General features: G+C 40.7%; 2 protein-coding genes across 7 annotated transcripts; both read left to right on the forward strand.

Annotated features, from left to right (window-relative positions):
* The first annotated feature begins 196 nt into the window (after positions 1 to 196).
* naxd (NAD(P)HX dehydratase) lies at positions 197 to 9,503 on the forward strand. 4 transcript variants are annotated; one of them, XM_077616990.1, is made up of 11 exons: positions 209 to 362; positions 3,474 to 3,875; positions 4,884 to 5,034; positions 5,118 to 5,163; positions 5,230 to 5,318; positions 6,039 to 6,147; positions 6,304 to 6,354; positions 8,508 to 8,612; positions 8,686 to 8,806; positions 8,882 to 9,005; positions 9,085 to 9,503. In XM_077616990.1, exons 1-11 carry the CDS (start codon positions 308 to 310, stop codon positions 9,233 to 9,235), a joined length of 1,404 nt encoding a protein of 467 aa, XP_077473116.1. In that variant the 5' UTR covers positions 209 to 307; the 3' UTR covers positions 9,236 to 9,503. The 4 variants fall into 4 exon arrangements, with proteins under 4 accessions (XP_077473118.1, XP_077473116.1, XP_077473117.1 ...); XM_077616989.1 differs by lacking the exon at positions 209 to 362 and adding an exon at positions 570 to 1,573; XM_077616992.1 differs by lacking the exon at positions 3,474 to 3,875 and having other exon boundaries at positions 197 to 362.
* Positions 9,504 to 10,144: 641 nt separating this feature from the next.
* Positions 10,145 to 18,370, forward strand: ing1 (inhibitor of growth family, member 1). 3 transcript variants are annotated; one of them, XM_077616994.1, is made up of 4 exons: positions 10,145 to 10,410; positions 11,435 to 11,614; positions 16,682 to 16,830; positions 17,429 to 18,370. In XM_077616994.1, the coding sequence occupies exons 2-4, from the start codon at positions 11,476 to 11,478 to the stop codon at positions 18,044 to 18,046; spliced, it is 906 nt and encodes a 301-aa protein (XP_077473120.1). In that variant the 5' UTR covers positions 10,145 to 10,410; positions 11,435 to 11,475; the 3' UTR covers positions 18,047 to 18,370. The 3 variants fall into 3 exon arrangements, with proteins under 3 accessions (XP_077473120.1, XP_077473121.1, XP_077473119.1); XM_077616995.1 differs by having other exon boundaries at positions 10,145 to 10,348; XM_077616993.1 differs by having other exon boundaries at positions 10,146 to 10,327.
* The last annotated feature ends 424 nt before the right edge of the window (positions 18,371 to 18,794 follow it).

The following is an 18,794-nucleotide window of genomic DNA, read 5'->3' on the forward strand; positions in this document are numbered from 1 at the left end:
TACGGTAGCCTGGTATTGTACACTCTAAATTGCCCCTAGATGAGTGTGAGCCTGACATCACTGACGTGAGGTGTCATCACAAAGAAGCCTATTAAAAAAAAAAAATACAGTTTCGAATTTATTCTACACTATCTCTTATTATAAAACATCAAATAATAACAAATTAATGTATTATTGTTCCGTGTCTGATTGCATCAAGTGGTTGCCAAGATATGGCCGTGTTGGAGTGGATACAGGATTTTCCGCGTAGCACTTGAAGGCATCGTGAACTATTTCTTCCTGTATTGCTGTGACCAAGAAAAGCCTCATGACCCGGCGTATTTGTGCACAATTGACATCATTGATACGAAGAGGGAGTTTAGGTAAGCAGAGTGAATTACGCAGTTCGAGTCCCTTTTTGTTGAAAACCCCAGTGTATCGGCGGCTAGCATGACAGTCGATGAACGACAGTTGCAGCCCGTTCAGACATTCGCCTTCTTGTTTGCCACCATAACTCTGTCCATTCTCGCCGCAATCTTCTGTTTACACGTGGAAGGTAAAGTGAGACCAGCTGTTTAATTAGTCTAACTTTCGTATTAAGGCTTTTAATATATTTTTTAATTCACTCAACGTGTTTTTTTTTTATTTCGGCGTCAATATTGACAGCTTCCGTCCTTGTTGTTTGCTCGGTATTGTGAGACGGAGGTGTTTAGGACCCCGTTGACACCAGGGGGTTGATGTGGGCCGTCTTCATCTGAAGACCGATCAGAGGTCAGTTTCGTAAATTCTCCAAAATGAGGCTAAAGACAGGGATAGGGTTTGAGAGCTGGTCCTTGTTCAGTTTGACCGAAACTTCCAAGCTTGGCATTTTTGCGAGCGACGTAAAGGGATAAAAACATGGCAAGGTTTTAGCTGGAACACCGCCATTCGGTGGGTAAACGCTCCCCCCCGATTGAACAATACGCCCGCTTCCAGCATTTGAATCCACTCGAACGGTCGGATAGTGACCCCGCCAGAGGGTGTTAGGAGCCGACGCGCAGGTTACGAAGCAGGCCGGACAACCATCGAGATTCGACTATGCTCCTCAACAACACGACGCGAGGGTTCCTTTGGTCGGACGCCGAGACCAGGACGTTGCTAAACATCTGGGGGGAGCAAGACGTCCAGGAGGCGCTGGACGGGAACTTCCGCAACAGCTTCGTGTACCGCGACGTGTCCCGGCGGCTGGCCGCGATGGGCTTCGAACGCACGCCGGAGCAGTGCAGGGTGCGCATCAAGAGCCTCAAACGCCAATATTTGCTGGCCAAGGAGGGCAATCTGCGTAACAACAGGCAGTACCACAAGATCGCCAAGTTCTACGACACCATGGAGAGGATTCTGAGCAACCGGCCCGCCCTTGACCCCCAAGAGTTCATCGACGGAGGGCCGGGAGGGGAGGAGGCCGTGGACGGCTTGGATGAGGATGCGGAGGATGCTCATGATGTCTACTCCGAGAGCACCGGAGAGTGTCCCTTCCCCGCCGAGACTGAAGTCAAGCTGGAGTATCCCAGTATTCCCATTCCCATCCCAGTTAAAGTCACTGTGGGAAATAACAGTAAGTACACCTGCATTATTATTATCTTCTTAATGTGTCCAATTTCATGTTTTCTATTTAACTATAGACATACTGTACTTTTTTGGTAGTGTGGATGCAGGCTAAAGGCAGGATAGATGAACTCAGTTGATCCGGTTCACTGAAATTTGTTCCAGATTTGGTTGGAATTGAAATTAAAAGGATGCTAAAGCAATTCATAAATTCCAATGGCTGTTAGACAGCCTTTATTAACTCATTCACAGCCTTGAACTGCAATTGATGTGGATTGAATGCCAATGGCAGGAATTGAGTTCACTTCTGTATTCATGGTTTGGGTGGGTCACTTGTGAGCCCGTTCTCCCTGGGCCTGCGTGGGGTTTGTCCGGGTACTCCGGTTTCCTCCCACATTCCAAAGACATGTATGGCAGGCTGATTCGACACTCTAAATTGCCCCCAGGTATGAGTGTGAGCGTGAGTCAGTTGGGATAGGCTTCAGCACCCCCCGTGACCCTAGTGAGGATATAGCAGTTCAGAAAATGAGATGAGAGACTTGTGAGCCTGGATTGCAATGTAATTCAGAGACTCAAGTCTATAAATGTGTTTACTTCCATTTCAGGTGAAGAATGTATGATTCACACTTTAAAAAAAATAGATAATGCTAATTGATTTACACTTTTTTTAAATTAGATGACACTAATTGTTTCATTACTTACTCCATTTGATTGTAGACTGGATTTTTTTAATGTTCCATATCAGTTGTGGTTAGCACTGAACCATTCTTTTGTGACACCAAATATCTTGTTGACAATAAGGCTGCGTTCAGACTGCAGGAAAATCTGATCCCAATGTGTTTCATTCTCATAAACGATTTTTAAGGCTGGCTGTTCACACTTGTGTCCAAATCGTAAACAGGCCTGTTCAGATTAAGATCCATTATTAAACCATCTGATAGGTTACCGTGGCAACTAAGGCTTTATCCAGCGCCTGTAGTGTTTAGGGTGTTAGGGAACCAATGCTACTATGTCATAATATTAGCCAGTTCACCTATGTAACTAAGTTACATTACTTACCTACATTGCCATTGTTTATATGCCCTTCCTCGCAATCTTCGTATGTTGAATGCTGGGTTTAAGCCCAAGAATGCCAATGTCCAATCACTCTTAAAAGGGGCACTTTTTATTTTTACTTTATAATTTCTATATTCCCTTTCCTTCATCGCACACAAAATACTTTCATTTATCATCAATTCAATATTTTGGCTGCCATTCTGAACAAGGCCTAACTGCAATTTATCTTCCCTCAAATGCAGCAAGTACAGTATTTTTCAGACTATGAGTTGCACCAGCCAACCAATGCACAGTCAAGGGGTGAAAAATATATTTGAGTCGCTCTGGAGTATAAGTTGTATTTTTGGAAGGGCATTTATTTTATTTTATCAGAAACCAAAAACAAACATCACAGTAACCATGGTAAAATGGAGAACAACAGGTTGAATAGGCATGTGTTAACATAGATTTTTCTGATGACTATAGCCCGGCTACAAAAACACACAACAGAAAAATAAATATATAAGTCGCACTTGAGTATTAGTTGAAAGCTCAGCCAAACTTTAAAAAAATTGGTGCGACTTATAGTCCGGGAAATACGGTAAGCTAAACGTGCATTGGATAATAGACTCCAAGCTTGGCTGCTACATTCTGAAACTGAAGGAATACTCACACTTGTAGGGAACGACTCATTGGCAAACAACTCAAATTGGCAACACTGTCAAGTCGTTAAGCTAAATTAATGAGGTAAATTAGGAAGTGTGAAACTTTTGAGCCTGTGATCTAAGTAGCCAGAAATTTCCAAGTGCAAGGAACTACATAGCGGCTTATAGACTGAAAAGTAAGGTAATGAAAATGCCTTTTGTCCCCTTCAGGTGCATCAGAACAACATCCCAATCCCATCAGCAGCCAGTTGGCAGCAAATTGTGGCGCTTCCATACCCAAGCAGCAGCGGCGACGGCGGCGCACCAACTTCCCCCTGGAACGACTCATGGAGCAGTTCCTAAAGCAGAGCTCACAGGCCGAGGACAACTTCTACCGAATGGAGGAGCGCCGTTTGCAGGCGGAGGACAACCGGCGTGAGGCCGAGCACGCCAGGGAGCTGCACATGCTCCAAATGCTTGGGCAGATGTTCTCCAACATCTCTTCCCCCACTCACCCGAAGACCGCCGTGCCCTCCCAACCCTTGCCGACGTACGCTCGGCACCAAACCTCACCGCCGGCGGACGGTTTAGTCAAGCGGTGCCAGCCCTTAAAGAGGGACTCTCAGCCATTAGGTATTGGGGTCACTGCAGCTTGGGTGGGCAGCGGTGGAGCTGTTGCTCAGATATTTTATTGCATTTGTTTTAACGTTACCGTTTAGGGGATTTTTTTTTTCATTTGTTTTGCAGTAGTGAAATTCATGCCAAGAATTTATGAACTCATTCATTACCAGCCTTGGTACCGGTGGTTTCTCTACCTATGGATGTTTCAACATACACATTTTTCACGTTATGAAAAGATTTTTTTTTTGTTCCAAGTTATGAAACATAAAAAAAGAAGTATTTCCCACATAGCCAACTTTACAGCCCTTGCGTCCGTAAATCCACCACGAGGAGCAGAGTTCAGTGCTGTAGCATCATTTTAGTGGCTTAATATATATAGTTTTCTTCTATTTTTGCTGTTTTATGCACATATTCACACCTTTGCATACATATTTGATACATAATTGATGTACTTTACCAAACATTTACCATATTTTCAATCTATAAGACTAATATCATGATTAACTAATATTTAGCAATATATAAGGCACCCTGCGATCAGCTGGCCAAAGTCAGCTGGGATAGAAACCCAGGAATGTATCAAGATTTATCAAAGTCACTTAGATAAATATGCTTTTAACTTTGGGACCAAAAGGCAAAATATTTTTTTTAACTCGTTGGTTGCCATTGACAGGAATAGATGTCCATTTTTTTGTCAGGGAGCAAAACCCTTTTTTTTCAAGATATCTAGTTTTAAAAGTTACATATAAAGGACCCAAAAGTGAATGTCTTTTTTCTAATCAACTCACTGCCTTCCCATGAAAGAGATAGACGTCCAATCTGAACAGGGAGATCTGACAGCGAATGATCATGTTTCAGTGCCATTGACAGCACTAAATGTCCACTACATTTTCCACTGGGAGAGCCGACAGTGATCTTTCAATCGCTGCCATCCCTCCCAGAGGAAATTGATTGGATGTCCAAAGACACCGAGGGGACCGTATAATTGTTATTTTTCAAACTGCGTATTTATTCTTGCAGTGTTTGAACGTCGCTACAGCCTGGGCCCGACGTCTGATGGCAGCATGGAGGAGCGCGTTCAGTCACTGGTAAAGAAGATCGTTCCCCCGCTGTCCAACAACAAGCACAAGGGACAAGACGGCAGAATCGGTATCATCGGCGGATGCCAAGAGTATGTCACGCCCCGACGCATGTACGCGCTCGGGAATTCATCCTCGTATTGATCGCCTTTTAAATTCACCCTTTACCTTCAAGCTACACCGGAGCGCCCTACTTTGCTGCCATTTCGGCACTGAAAGTGGTGAGAAAACGCGTCTCACGTTGCCGTAAATTCAGTGTTGCTGCAATTTTTTTGTCGTGTCTGCAGGGTGCCGACTTGTCTCACGTGTTCTGCACCAAAGATGCTGCAGCTGTAATCAAATCCTACAGCCCGGAGCTTATAGTTCATCCTGTCCTGTGAGTGACCCATTTGTGGAAAATGATCGCCCCCAAAAGATGGCAGAAAACCTGTATTTGCTTTTTGTTACATACTGCAAAACATTTAGAGTAACACATTTAATGCAAGTTACTTGTCAGAGAAATCATTTTTTTAGGACTGATTGTCATACACACACTGATAATAACTTATCAGATAATGAATTTAAATAGTAATGTTTATAGCACACTTTTTTTGTATAAAAGCCAATCAAAATATGTATTTTACCTTGAAATTCACATTTTAATCACGTGACATTAATCACATTGTTATATACTCACAAAATGTTATTGAATTCAAAATTGGTATTTAGCCAACTGATCATAAAACAATGGAAATATGGTATTTTAGTTTAAATAATAGATTTCAATCATGTTTATTTGAATGAGATTAACTTCGATTAATCATATTGTCATACACTTAATCCAAGAAACTGTTATTTTAAAATCCAATAGAAATATGCATTTAAACTTGAAATGCACATTTACTTTTGAATAATTGCGTGAGATCAACTACGATTAATTGCATGGTCATCGTACACGTAATACAATAATGAAGTAGTATTTAGCACACTTTTACTTGAAATGTACTGCCGTATAAAATATTTTATATTAAGTCATTGGAATGAATTATGCACGGTTAAAATAATTGCAAAACTGCAGACATGTCACTTATGTGTGTGGTGTGCTCACCTTTAATAGGGACAGCCCAAACGCAGTTGAGGAGATTGAAAAATGGCTACCGAGACTGCATAGCCTTGTGGTGGGGCCCGGTCTAGGAAGAGAGGACTTCTTATTAAAAACGGCAAAGGCAAGTATAGTATAAAAAGGCTACATTTGAGGGTTGTTTGTCATTGACACCTATAGACATCCAATCCATTTCTGACTATGTGCCATTGGCAGCGACTGAACGTCTTCTCGCCCTCAAAGGCAGTGAAGAATGTAATGTATTCTATTCTCTTTGTAGGAGGTGATAGAGAAGTCCAAAGCCAGAGATATTCCAATTGTCATCGATGCGGTGAGTTTTTCAGAGATCTAGACAATTTTCTCTCACAGTCACCTCCACAATATATTTTTAAATAGAAAAACAAAGGATTTTGGGCAGAAAATACCGTAAAGTAGCAAGCATAAAACCGCAAAACTGTTAAATTACATGTATTGAATTGAGATATCTTTTTTTTCCAAAGCAATGCTTTGTGTTGTTGTGGCTCAGTGAAGTGCAATCTCTCAAATTCAGGAAAGTACGTACCCCCTGAGGTGGGCGCCCCAGCACCCGAATGGCTAGCGCGTCGGCCTCACAGTTCTGGGGTTGAGGGTTCGATCCCAAGGTGGTCTTTAATGTGTGGAGTTTGCATGTTCTTCTTGCACTGGTATTTTCCAGGTATTCTGATTTCCTCCCATATCCCTAAAAACATGCAGGGTAGCATACCTGTCAACCTCTGCCAATAACTGCCCCTATAAATGATTATGATTCCCCTTACAAACCCCCCAAAAACCTTACAAACACCGTACGACGTATGTTTACTCGCGGTAACCAGACAGTGTAATAGAAATAACAAAGGTAATTTGCATACAAAGTCTTTTATTCAATTTAAAAAGTTTACAATGCAATAAACTGTGCCTTCAGTGCTTCCTATTGTAAGCCAATGCGCATGATTTAGCACACGGTGCCATAAATGCTGATTCATTGTAGATATGAATAATAATAATAATAATAAATTACCTTAGCTGTCTGTGAATCCGGAAACATAACTTTCACCAAATCCGAGAAGTGGTCCGCAGCTGTGAAAGCAATGTTGTGCTCAGCAAGAAAATGGCAGAAGAGAATTTCTGCATTTGTCGTCTTGTGGGATGCTGCAGGATTTGCGGTAGAGACGAAGTGCTTGGTTAATGGGACATGTGAATTGGTTTTTTTCACATTCTCCACGTGTCCGGCAGTTTTAAAGTGGCTCTTCAGATCGTAAAATCCACTCGCAGCAACTTTCACGTCTTTATTGCAAGGGACACAGAATGAGAATTGAGTGCCTCTTAACGATGCTTTAATCCAGCCAGCATATTCACCTTGAAGTAACTCCCATTCTTTCTGGTGTCGACCCGATCCTTGAGTTCTTCGTTTCTTACTAGGTAGCTCCTCCATGCTTGCTTCCACGATATTTACTCTATGTATATCTACGCATGCGCATGTCATCCTTTATCGATATTGCCGTACGCACCGCTAAAAAAATACATACGATTGAGGATAATTTTTGCTGGTATACCGTGACAATAGTAACGATCGATGACAGTAGCGTTGTTGGCTACCAGCCTACGAGACTATCTGGATTTTAGCCAAAACGGTCTTGTTGAGATCGTTTGTCATAAATATTGGCGATTTTTTTTTTTTTTTTTATTTATTTATTTTTTTATTTCCCCGTACCAAAGTCGGTGTACGGCGTACATGATTTGAAATCACCGAATCAGGGTGTCCACCACCTGGTGCCCGAAGTCAGCTGGGATAGTCTCCAACACCACGCGACCCTTGTGAGGATAAGCGGATCAAAAAAATGAATGAACGAACACCCTGACTTTAAGAATAGCCCTTGCAGTTTAAGGTAAAGTAATGAGCTGAGGCCAACTACATCCCTGATTGGTGCAGGGGTCATCAGCGAAGACGACAAAAGTAACATTGAGAAGAATGAGGTGAAGAGAGCACAAGAGAAGTCTATAGGGGAGCTGGCAGTAGAGTGTGAAGAAAAGTTCAGGGAGGAGGGTGAGATTTCCTGTATCCTCTTTGATGGCCAGATTGAACAAGGCTCAACAGCCCAGCAGGACTGACAACATTCGTGCACTAATACATAATTCTTATTATAACAATTTGTATTGGTTTTGCCCATTTACTGTATTTCCGTTTTTATAAAGCATAAAAATGGTTAAAATTGTTCTTTGAATACAATATTGCGGTCAGTTGGTAGGAGGTATCTAAACACAAATACATGCTCTTATTTGAATTCCTCGCTAAAAATGACATGATTTAGACATCCCTTGTGTTAAGAATTCCTTTAAATTTAAGTTGGCACATGAGTTGTTTCAAATTTGACAGGAAACTTTTTACCATTCTTTTAACTAGATTTTTTCTTCTTGTCAGATTATGTTCAACTCACCATGTTCTTTTTTTTTTTCTTCCTCTTACAGGATGGATTATATCTGGTGACAAAGCAGCCATCAGTTATTCAGGGCTACCAAAAGGGCATCATCACACCCAACTTCATGGAGTTTACGCGGCTGTATGAGACGCTAGTGGGTGTCTTAACCAAAAGCCGATTCCAAACGTATTGAAGATGCCTATCCCATCCACGTGTTGTTTTCTCAGCAACATAAGGCGGTCGACGGCGGCGATCACCGTAGTCGCGTCCTACAGCTAAGCGAAGCCATGGGAAACATCACCGTGTTACTGAAAGGAGAAATTGATCTCATTGCAGACGGCAGCACAGGTTTGGATCGATTTATCCGAGAGGTGTGTTAGTGATTGTTTCAATAATGTCAGCTATTTTTCTGATTTTTTTCAGTGGTGGCGTGCAGCACGGAGGGCAGCGGGAGGCGATGCGGAGGACAAGGTGATCTTCTCGCGGGATCTGCCGGCGTATTGGCGCACTGGGCCCATGCTGCCTCCCAAGCAGGATTAATAACAGGGTGGGTGTGGCGGAAAACCTGATTGGGGTCATTAAATATGGATGAAATTCAAGTCCATTCTTGTCACATCCGACCGCAGCGTGAACCCCTCAGTGGTGGCGGCGATGGGGGCCTCGTCGCTCACCAGACAGTGCAACAAACAAGCGTTCCAGCGACACGGCAGGTCCACCACCACGTCGGACATGATCCAAGAGATCGGCCCAGTCTTCAAGAATCTATTCGAGAGATGAAAGTGGAGACTACGCGTATGAGAAAATGCCTCGTGGTTGAGTTTTCTTTCGGTACTTGCAGGTTTTACCTCCGGTCGAGTATTTTAATGAGTGGGCCGGGTTTCGGTGAAAGCTGACGATACCTTTTTGTGTATGGAAAAAGAAGCGTCCCTCAAATATTTTGAGGTTTTTTCCAAGTCTTCCCAGACCGGAGAAAGAAAAAATGTAGCTGGTATTGATGTTGTTTTTTTTATGGAAAAAAATACAACTTGAAGTGTGTTACCTTTAATTGAAATGATTACATGTTATTCTTTTTTGTCTGAACCCCACTGACTAAACTAGCACCCCCAAAAATACCATCCACATTCACTCATTGATTTTAACCTGACCTGGAACTGGCCAATAATAAACCGGAAGGGACCCAGGAGTGCACCAAACTGTCAGGAAAGTAGCCGAGAATTGCCGTCTAATGTTATTCTAAATTATTCTACATGATTCATTGTCCTTCCAATTCATTTAATATCCCTCCATGTAAATCCACATTCTACATTATTAACTATTTTGTTCCACTTGATTTAACATAACTCCACACATTAAATTGGATGTAACATCATTCAAAATAATCGACCATCTTTAATTCTAAAACAAACAATTCGTAGAAATGTCATTTTCTAGTAAAATACATATATACATTGGCTTTTCAATGAATGAAGAAACGCATCCCATGTTGGCCACTAGGTGGCAACAGCACAGCATCCTCACGGAAACGCAGATTCATTTTTTAAACCCTCTACTCCACATTTTTGTACCAGTTGTGGGAATATTTTCTAATCAGTTCACTTATTTTATATTCTATGATTATATATTTTTTCATGAATTGGCTGTGTTGAGGAGATTTCATAGTCTATGATGAATTGGTTGTTTTGAAGAGAGCAGCGTGTCCACTTGTGTGACGGCACGCGCATGCGCAATCGTGTGCTAACGTTTAGCATTAGCTGCCCACCGTTGCCGACTCACAGCACGACCCATGTCGTTTGCATCACGACCATTATTGGATTCGACGCCAAGGGCAAATAACTGACTGGAAAAGTAGCAATATATGTACACGAAGAGGTGGGCATGCATTTAATTTGCGTAAGTGGATCAGAAATGGGAAGCTTCTGTTTATTTTGAGGTTATACACGCGACGAGTTCGGGTAAGCAAAGACTGCGGTTAAGTTAACGTTAATGAGTTTAAAAATTATACTTTCACGACTTTTGAGACTTTAAGAATGTTTTACGGACACCTTTGTCGCAAGGAATTAATATTTTGTCGCCTGGAATTAACATTTGAAGTAGTTTACGGGAACTCAGCGAATGGGGTTTAGTTACTATGATACTAATTACATACACCTGCGTTTATTGACGTCGTAATGCGGTAACATTAGCATTTTAATTCAGCCGATATAGGATTACAGAGAGTAAATATTTCTCCTATACGTATATACTTCTATAAATGCAACTCACGAATCGCCAGGAAAGGTGGCATGCCAGCCAAATCGCTTCGCGTTAGGCTCGATTTCCTGTTGGCGTTTTTATTTAAAAAGTAGTTTTGGTCAATCACAGTAGTAGCACCAATACTTTCTAGTTTTTTTTAAAAGTGCCTTGCGTGTAAATTATGGCGGAAGCGGCATTTTGTCATCGCTTACTGCATCTACGACCACAGTAGTATATTACCCCGGCACTTTGACCCCGCCCATTTCTGCCTTTTGATTGACATTTCATTATGTTTACACCCGTTCTGTTAAACTAATTCACCATCTTTGATATTGTGAAAGAAAAAAATGCAGCAGAAATAAGAAGCATTTATTAATAACACAGTATTAGTGCATTCACTCCCTGCTGTTGTCAAAGCAGACTTGACTGTTTTGATCATCGTTTTTAAATGACCATAAAACTAGGTCTTCGACAGAAAACAAAAACATTTGTGCTTAGTTTATTCCATGTTAAAAACAGAAGTATAGAACACCCGTTTATGATCCCTAAAAATTAAAAAACGAGCAAATTACTTTTTCACATTTTTTTTGTACCACTTAGTTTATCCTACATTAAAAAACAAACACACAAACAAACGCCCGATGTTCCTTTCAACCGCTTTGTACGGCTCGTGTACACACTTTACTAACGCCAGCAAATTTTAGCATGTAAATGACACTTCTTCTCGCCACATTTTTGTTCCAGGTGCAGCGGTAGCGGTGCATGACCAGAAAAGTGGAGGCACGATGTTGAACGCTACAAATGGTGACCATAACCACGTTGTCGCCAATTATGTGGAAGAGTACTTGGACATGGTGGAGTCACTACCATTTGATATGCAGAAGAGTGTTTCCCTCATGAAGGAAATTGATGCCAGGTATCAAGGTAAAAAAAAAGACATTATTCCAACTGCAAAGTACATAAAGCGTGTTCAAATTTAAATAGTTCTCCTGGTTGACAATTGTCTCTGTATGTAAAGCGTTGATATAAATTGTCAAGTACTCGTATATATTCTTTATACAAAAGTACTAGTTTTTCTTGAATCAAGAATGTAGCACCAATAATTAAAAACAAAGTAAGTCACTCAATGAAAAAAGTGCATTGTATGTGGAACATTGATCTACAGATCATCAAATTTACACATTACTAGATGAGGTCATCGGACGTCAAAAGGCTATATGACAACAAATTCAAAGTTTATTCAAAGATAGTAATGTTAGCATCTCTACATTTTGATGATTGGCAGATCGGAAGCAAATGTTGGCGCATACTGCCACCTAGTGTACAAGAGTCTATAACGCGCATTCCTCCATTTTGGTTTCCCATCCATGTGGTTGAGTACAGCAAATATTTGACGACATTCATTGATAATCAATTTCGTTGGCAACATATGTAATTACAGACGCTCCCCTACTTACGAACATTCAACTTACGAACAACGGTACATACGAACATGCGAAATTGCGTTTAAGTCCAAAAATGTTCGCAAGTCCAATTTTGTATTTCGCGCCTTTTTCGGAGTAGTACTTCTTTCCGCCGCTAATACCGACGCCTGGCGCTGTGAGAGCTCAGCTCACCCAGCATCTACCTTCTTCTTCGTTGCAATGCGGAAGTGCGTGAATGTATCTCCAGTGTGCAAAGAACCTTTTTCATTTGTATCATTAAATATCTCATGCATCCAATATTGAATATGGTTGGTAAAAAGCTAAAGGGAGCTTGAGGGAGTTGCAAGGAAGAGGCAAGCCATTTCATTTGAAACGAGTGGCAATAATAACGAAGCTTGATGCGCGTGAGAGTGGTAAGCGTTTCACGGGCATTGAATCGTTCGACCGTCAGTACCATTTATAAACAGAAAGATGAGCAGCAGGACCCAAATATTGAACGTTGCACAAAGTTTGCAAATCAATTGAATGATGCCATACAGTGCTACCGCATCATTTATGATGAAAAAAAGAAGAAAACTGTGCAATCATCATTAGGTCGCTTCTTTTGGCCAGTTTCTAATACATAAATCTCTCTCTCTCTCTACAGTACTGTACATATTCTCCATTTTATTAAATGTTTTTTTTTTCAGTACAAACCAATGCGTGTTACTTATACAAGCCTTAAACATACAAATGCACTTATATAAACCTTCAATATACTTATATCGGCCTTAAACATAAATTATAATACAAAATATAGCACTGAATCAACTTACAAACAAATTCAACTTATGAACAATCGCTCGGAACCAATTGCGTTCGTAAGTAGGGGAGCGTCTGTATATGTTTTGACGAAAGTTTGGCGACACTCTTTTTCCTTGTCGACGATAATGTCAAATATTTATTCATCTTATTAGACGTGCTTCATAACTGAGCAAAGAATACCCCGAGATTTGGTACAAACGTAAAGCTGGCATGCAAAATGACTTGAATGGCTGGACATCGTAAGGCTTTTTCTTTTAAAAAAAGTGGTCTATGTAAAGTAAAGCTTTTATTTGGTTAAAAAATAAATACTATGTATATATAGTCAGGCTTTTTTCTTTAAAAATGACCATGTATATTAAGGGTTTTTATTAAAAAATGACCATGTATAGTAAGGCTTTTTAATTTTAAAAAAACGACCATGTACAGTAAAGCGTTTTTCTTAAAAGACGACATAGTATAGTAAGGCTTTTTTCTTAAAAAATGACTAGAATTGTAAGGCTTTTTTCTTTAAAAAAAAACGACATAGTATTGTAAGGCTTTTTTTTCGTAAAAAACGACATAGTATAGTAAGGCTTTTTTCTTAAAAAACAACATAGTATAGGCTTTTTTCTTTAAAGACGACATAGTATAGTAAGGCTTATTTTCTTTAAAAACGACACAGTATAGTAAGGCTTTTTTGTCTTTAAAAACGACATAGTATAGTAAGGCTTTTTATTTACAAAAAAAGACCATGTATAGTAAGGCTTTTTTCTTAAAAAATGACCATGTATAGTAAGGCTTTTTTGTTTAAAAAAGACCATGTATAGTAAGGCTTTTTTTCTTAAAAAACGACATAGTATAGTAAGGCTTTTTTTCCTAAAAAACGACGTAGTATAGTATGGCTTTTTCCCCCTAAAAAAACGACATAGTATAGTATGGCTTTTTTCCTTTAAAAAACGACATAGTATAGTAAGGCTTTTTTTTTCTTAAAAAACGACATAGTATAGTATGGCTTTCCCCCCCCTAAAAAACGACATAGTATAGCATGGCTTTTTTCCTTTAAAAAACGACATAGTATAGTCAGGCTTTTTTTCCTAAAAAACGACATAGTATAGCATGGCTTTTTTTCTTGAAAAACGACATAGTAGAAGGAAGCCTTTTTTTCTTAAAAAACATTTCAGAAGACACTGTGGTCCAGTGGCAAGAACAATGGGTTCAAATTGAAGTTGGACACAAGTTCAAATCTGGAGTGAGTTCAAGTCCACTCTTTGCAAATCTCAAATTGTTTATTGAGGTGATGAAAATGATAAATATAACTTCCAATCATCTCATTTCAGAAGTCACTGTGGTCCAGTGGCAAAGACAATGGGTCAGACAGACCTCAAGTTAGTGGATTTGACTGCCATGTGGGAGATGGGGTTCGAATCCCGCTCTCGTTTGACTAATCACTACACTAGTAGTTCAGTAAATGGGTAATCCTTTTTTCATTCAAATAAAGACTTAGTCATTTTTTTCAGCAAAACAATATTTCCGGTCAGCCTTCGGCTGACCGGAAGACAGTTGGGAGGGGGGGTTCCTGGTGGTGTTCGACAGTCGGCCTGCGGCCGACTGCCGACACCATACAGTCGTTGACTGGCGACACAGGGACGTGAACCCTCGACACCCACGTCGCAGGCAGGTCGCAGGCAGGTGACTTACCCACTACACCACGAGGCGGCCCGCCTATACATGATTGGAAGTTATATTTATCCTTTTCATTACCTAAATAAACAATTTGAGAATTGCAAAGAGTGGAATTGAACTCATTCCTGATTTGAACTTGAGTCCACCTGAAGTTCTGACCCATTGTCTTTGCCACTGGACCACAGTGACTTCTGAAATGATGTGATTGGAAGTTATATCTATCCTTTTCATTACCTCAATAAACAATTTGAGAATTGCAAAGAGTGGAATTGAACTCACTCCTGATTTGAACTTGAGTCCACCCGAAGTTCTGACCCATTGTCTTTGCCACTGGACCACAGTGACTTCTGAAATGTTGTGATTGGAAGTTATATCTATCCTTTTCATTACCTCAATAAACAATTTGAGAATTGCAAAGAGTGGAATTGAACTCACTCCTGATTTGAACTTGAGTCCACCCGAAGTTCTGACCGTTTGTCTTTGCCACTGGACCACAGTGACTTCTGAAATGATGTGATTGGAAGTTATATCTATCCTTTTCATTACCTCAATAAACAATTTGAGAATTGCAGAGAGTGGAATTGAACTCACTCCTGATTTGAACTTGAGTCCACCCGAAGTTCTGACCGTTTGTCTTTGCCACTGGACCACAGTGACTTCTGAAATGATGTGATTGGAAGTTATATCTATCCTTTTCATTACCTCAATAAACAATTTGAGAATTGCAAAGAGTGGAATGAACTCACTCCTGATTTGAACTTGAGTCCACCAGAAGTTCTGACCATTTGTCTTTGCAACTGGACCACAGTGACTTCTGAAATGAAGAGATTGGAAGTTATATTTATCCTTTTCATTACCTCAATAAACAATTTGTGAATTGCAAAGAGTGGAATTGAACTCACTCCTGATTCCCACCTCAAGTTCTGAACCAATATTTTTGCCACTGGACCACAGCAATAACTAGGAGAAGAACCAGAAGTCAGATTTATTCTCCGACTTTCTTAGCTTTACTATACTATGTCGATTTTTTTAAAGAAAAAAGCCTTACTATATACAGACGCTCCCCTACTTACGAACATTCAACTTACGAACAACGGTACATACGAACATGTCTGTAAATTGCGTTTAAGTCCAAAAATGTTCGCAAGTCCAATTTTGTATTTCGCGCCTTTTTCGGAGTAGTACCTCTTTCCGCCGCTAATACCGACGCCTGGCGCTGTGAGAGCTCAGCTCACCCAGCATCTACCTTCTTCTTCGTTGCAATGCGGAAGTGCGTGAATGTATCTCCAGTGTGCAAAGAACCTTTTTCATTTGTATCATTAAATATCTCATGCATCCAATATTGAATATGGTTGGTAAAAAGCTAAAGGCTTCTATTGAGGGAGTTGCAAGGAAGAGGCAAGCCATTTCATTTGAAACGAGTGGCAATAATAACGAAGCTTGATGCGCGTGAGAGTGGTGAGCGTTTCACGGGCATTGAATCGTTCGACCGTCAGTACCATTTATAAACAGAAAGATCGAGCAGCAGGACCCAAATATTGAACGTTGCACAAAGTTTGCAAATCAATTGAATGATGCCATACAGTGCTACCGCATCATTTATGATGAAAAAAAGAAGAAAACTGTGCAATCGTCATTAGGTCGCTTCTTTTGGCCAGTTTCTAATACATAAATCTCTCTCTCTCTCTCTACAGTACTGTACATATTCTCTCCATTTTATTATTATTTTTTTTTCAGTACAAACCAATGCGTGTTACTTATACAAGCCTTAAACATACAAATGCACTTATATAAACCTTCAATATACTTATATCGGCCTTAAACATAAATTATAATACAAAATATAGCACTGAATCAACTTACAAACAAATTCAACTTATGAACAATCGCTCGGAACCAATTGCGTTCGTAAGTAGGGGAGCGTCTGTATCGATTACCTTTGTCAGGTTCACCATTAGACATTCCCAAATTCAGGCACAAATAAAGATAAATAAGATTTTTCAATCTTATTTCAGTGCAGAAAACACCGTCTTATATTCGGGCCAATACGGTAACTGTCGCTGCCTTAGTATACGGCATTGATGACATGCTTTCTTTGAAGATGTTCTGAAGGAGCTGGAGGATGCGTACGATCACTATTGCAGAGAATCAGACTCAGCCCAAAGACGCAAACTTCACTCTTCAATCCAAAGGGCACTGATTCGCAGTCAGGAGCTTGGAGATGAGAAGATTCAAATTGCTGCACAAATGGTGAGTTTAGATGATAGAATCTTCATCCTTTATGAAATTGAAAACAATTTTTGGGCGAAAAACGTCAAAAGTGTATCTTGGAAGTTGCCGCCACTAGTGTGAGCACACATGTTATCTCTGTCGGTATTAATTTAGCCAGTCATGACAACATAAATCAATTTAATTGAACTTGGATTACAATACAGACACTCAAAAATAAGTTTAATTTAACCTTACACTAAATTTAAATCTAATTTCGTTTCAATTTTTTTTTACCTTTCTTCTCTTTTTGCCCCGCCTCCACCCTGACTTTCAGGATTTTGTAACTTGGATCTTTTTTGTATCTCGAGTCACTAGTTTGCATTTAAAAAAAATTCTAACCTGAAAATTTTGTACCTAGAGGCATGACTATGAAAAAAAATGCCCTCGTGCGTCAAAGCACGATTACTACATAACAAGGAACAGCTGCTAACTAGTGGACTCAATCAGTCGAAGTGTTGTTTATTTCCAAGTGTAAAGATGGGTTCCATTTTGAATCGATACAAGAATCATGCAATGTAATATCGCCATTTTTCGCCGAATGGATCACCTTTATTGAGGTACAACTGTACTGTTACAGGTGGAGTTGGTGGAGAATCGAACCCGTCAGTTGGACTGGCACTCGGAACTCCTGGTGTCCTCCAAAGAAAGCCCGGAAAGCCACGCCCTCGCGCAGACTGCCTTTGCGACGGCCGCCGCTTCGATCACGTCGTCATCATCGTCTTCGTCCGCCGCCCCCTCAACCAAAACGGGCCACCATGACAAAAAGCGCGATGAGGCGACGGCGAGTTTGACCGGCGCCGACAAAGCCGGCGGGAAGCGAGCGCGCAGGCAGAAGAACGGCGACGGGTACGGCGAAACGGACGGCGGCGAGGACACGGGCGCAACCCGGGAGAAGCGGGCCAAGACGTCATCCAAGAAGAAGAAGCGATCCAAGGGCAAGTCGGAGGTGTCGCCGCCCGATCTGCCCATCGACCCGGACGAGCCCACGTACTGCCTTTGCGAGCAGGTTTCTTACGGCGAGATGATCGGATGCGATAACGACGAGTGTCCCAAAGAGTGGTTCCACTTCTCGTGCGTGGGGCTCCATCACAAACCCAAGGGCAAGTGGTACTGCCCACAGTGCCGTGGAGAGAACGAGAAGACACTGGACAAAGCCTTGGAGAGGGCCAAGAAAGAGCGAGCGTACAACAGGTAGCCAGACTCGGTGCAAATGAACAACATTGCACAATATTATGAGGATCAGTACAACTAGGTTTTTTTTTTCTTTTTTTCTCCCCCGTGTTCCAGTTTGGTAAATAGTGTTATTTTTGTAAGACTGCCTCCCTTTTGAAATGTTCAGATGGCTAAGGCAAGTAGTAGAGATTCTAGTCCAGCACGACACCCTCAATATGAGGTTTTAAAACTCTCATTTAACTAAATACTGAAAAGTCTCAAAACCTATGACCATGGATATATAATTTGAGTTACATTGGAATATGCTTTTCTACTGCCACAAGTAAAACCAATTGCTAATTGAAAATCAGGGTTCTTGCAGGTCCTTCCATAGTGTTTCAACAACTGAATTTATAGGATCAGAATTGATCACAGATTTCAATTGAAATGTTTGGATTGTGACGATAGAAAGCATTTTTATCATATTACAATTTTACACCCACCTCAGATATAAAATGGAAGGAGTTCATGCATTCAATTGCAGGCCCCATCCTGTCAAAATGGCTTGGACGTTTACTGTCGTCAATGGCACTGAATGATTAACATTGGCAAACATCCCAGTTTATCGTGCCAATAGGAGAAACCTACAAAGATGACATTCTTGATGTGACCAGTCTTCCTAGTTTAAAATGTAACTAAAACATGCATTTCACACTTGGCCTTCATCTGAATCAATCTCACCCTCAATAACAATTCTATGACTATAAAACCTTTACTGCAGCTACAGCTGC

The sequence above is a fragment of the Stigmatopora argus genome, chromosome 13 (assembly GCF_051989625.1).
Source record: "Stigmatopora argus isolate UIUO_Sarg chromosome 13, RoL_Sarg_1.0, whole genome shotgun sequence".
In the NCBI taxonomy this organism is placed as follows: domain Eukaryota; kingdom Metazoa; phylum Chordata; class Actinopteri; order Syngnathiformes; family Syngnathidae; genus Stigmatopora; species Stigmatopora argus.

Excerpts from the sequence above, each read along its gene's own strand:
- naxd (XM_077616989.1), top strand. The coding sequence starts at position 1,057 with ATGCTCCTCAACAACACGACGCGAGGGTTCCTTTGGTCGGACGCCGAG. Across the intron at positions 6,355-8,507 it reads TTCCAATTGTCATCGATGCG|GATGGATTATATCTGGTGAC; the intron begins GTGAGTTTTTCA and ends TTCCTCTTACAG. Across the intron at positions 9,006-9,084 it reads CAAGCAGGATTAATAACAGG|CGTGAACCCCTCAGTGGTGG; the intron begins GTGGGTGTGGCG and ends ATCCGACCGCAG.
- ing1 (XM_077616994.1), top strand. The coding sequence starts at position 11,476 with ATGTTGAACGCTACAAATGGTGACCATAACCACGTTGTCGCCAATTAT. Across the intron at positions 11,615-16,681 it reads AATTGATGCCAGGTATCAAG|ATGTTCTGAAGGAGCTGGAG; the intron begins GTAAAAAAAAAG and ends CTTTCTTTGAAG. Across the intron at positions 16,831-17,428 it reads TTCAAATTGCTGCACAAATG|GTGGAGTTGGTGGAGAATCG; the intron begins GTGAGTTTAGAT and ends GTACTGTTACAG.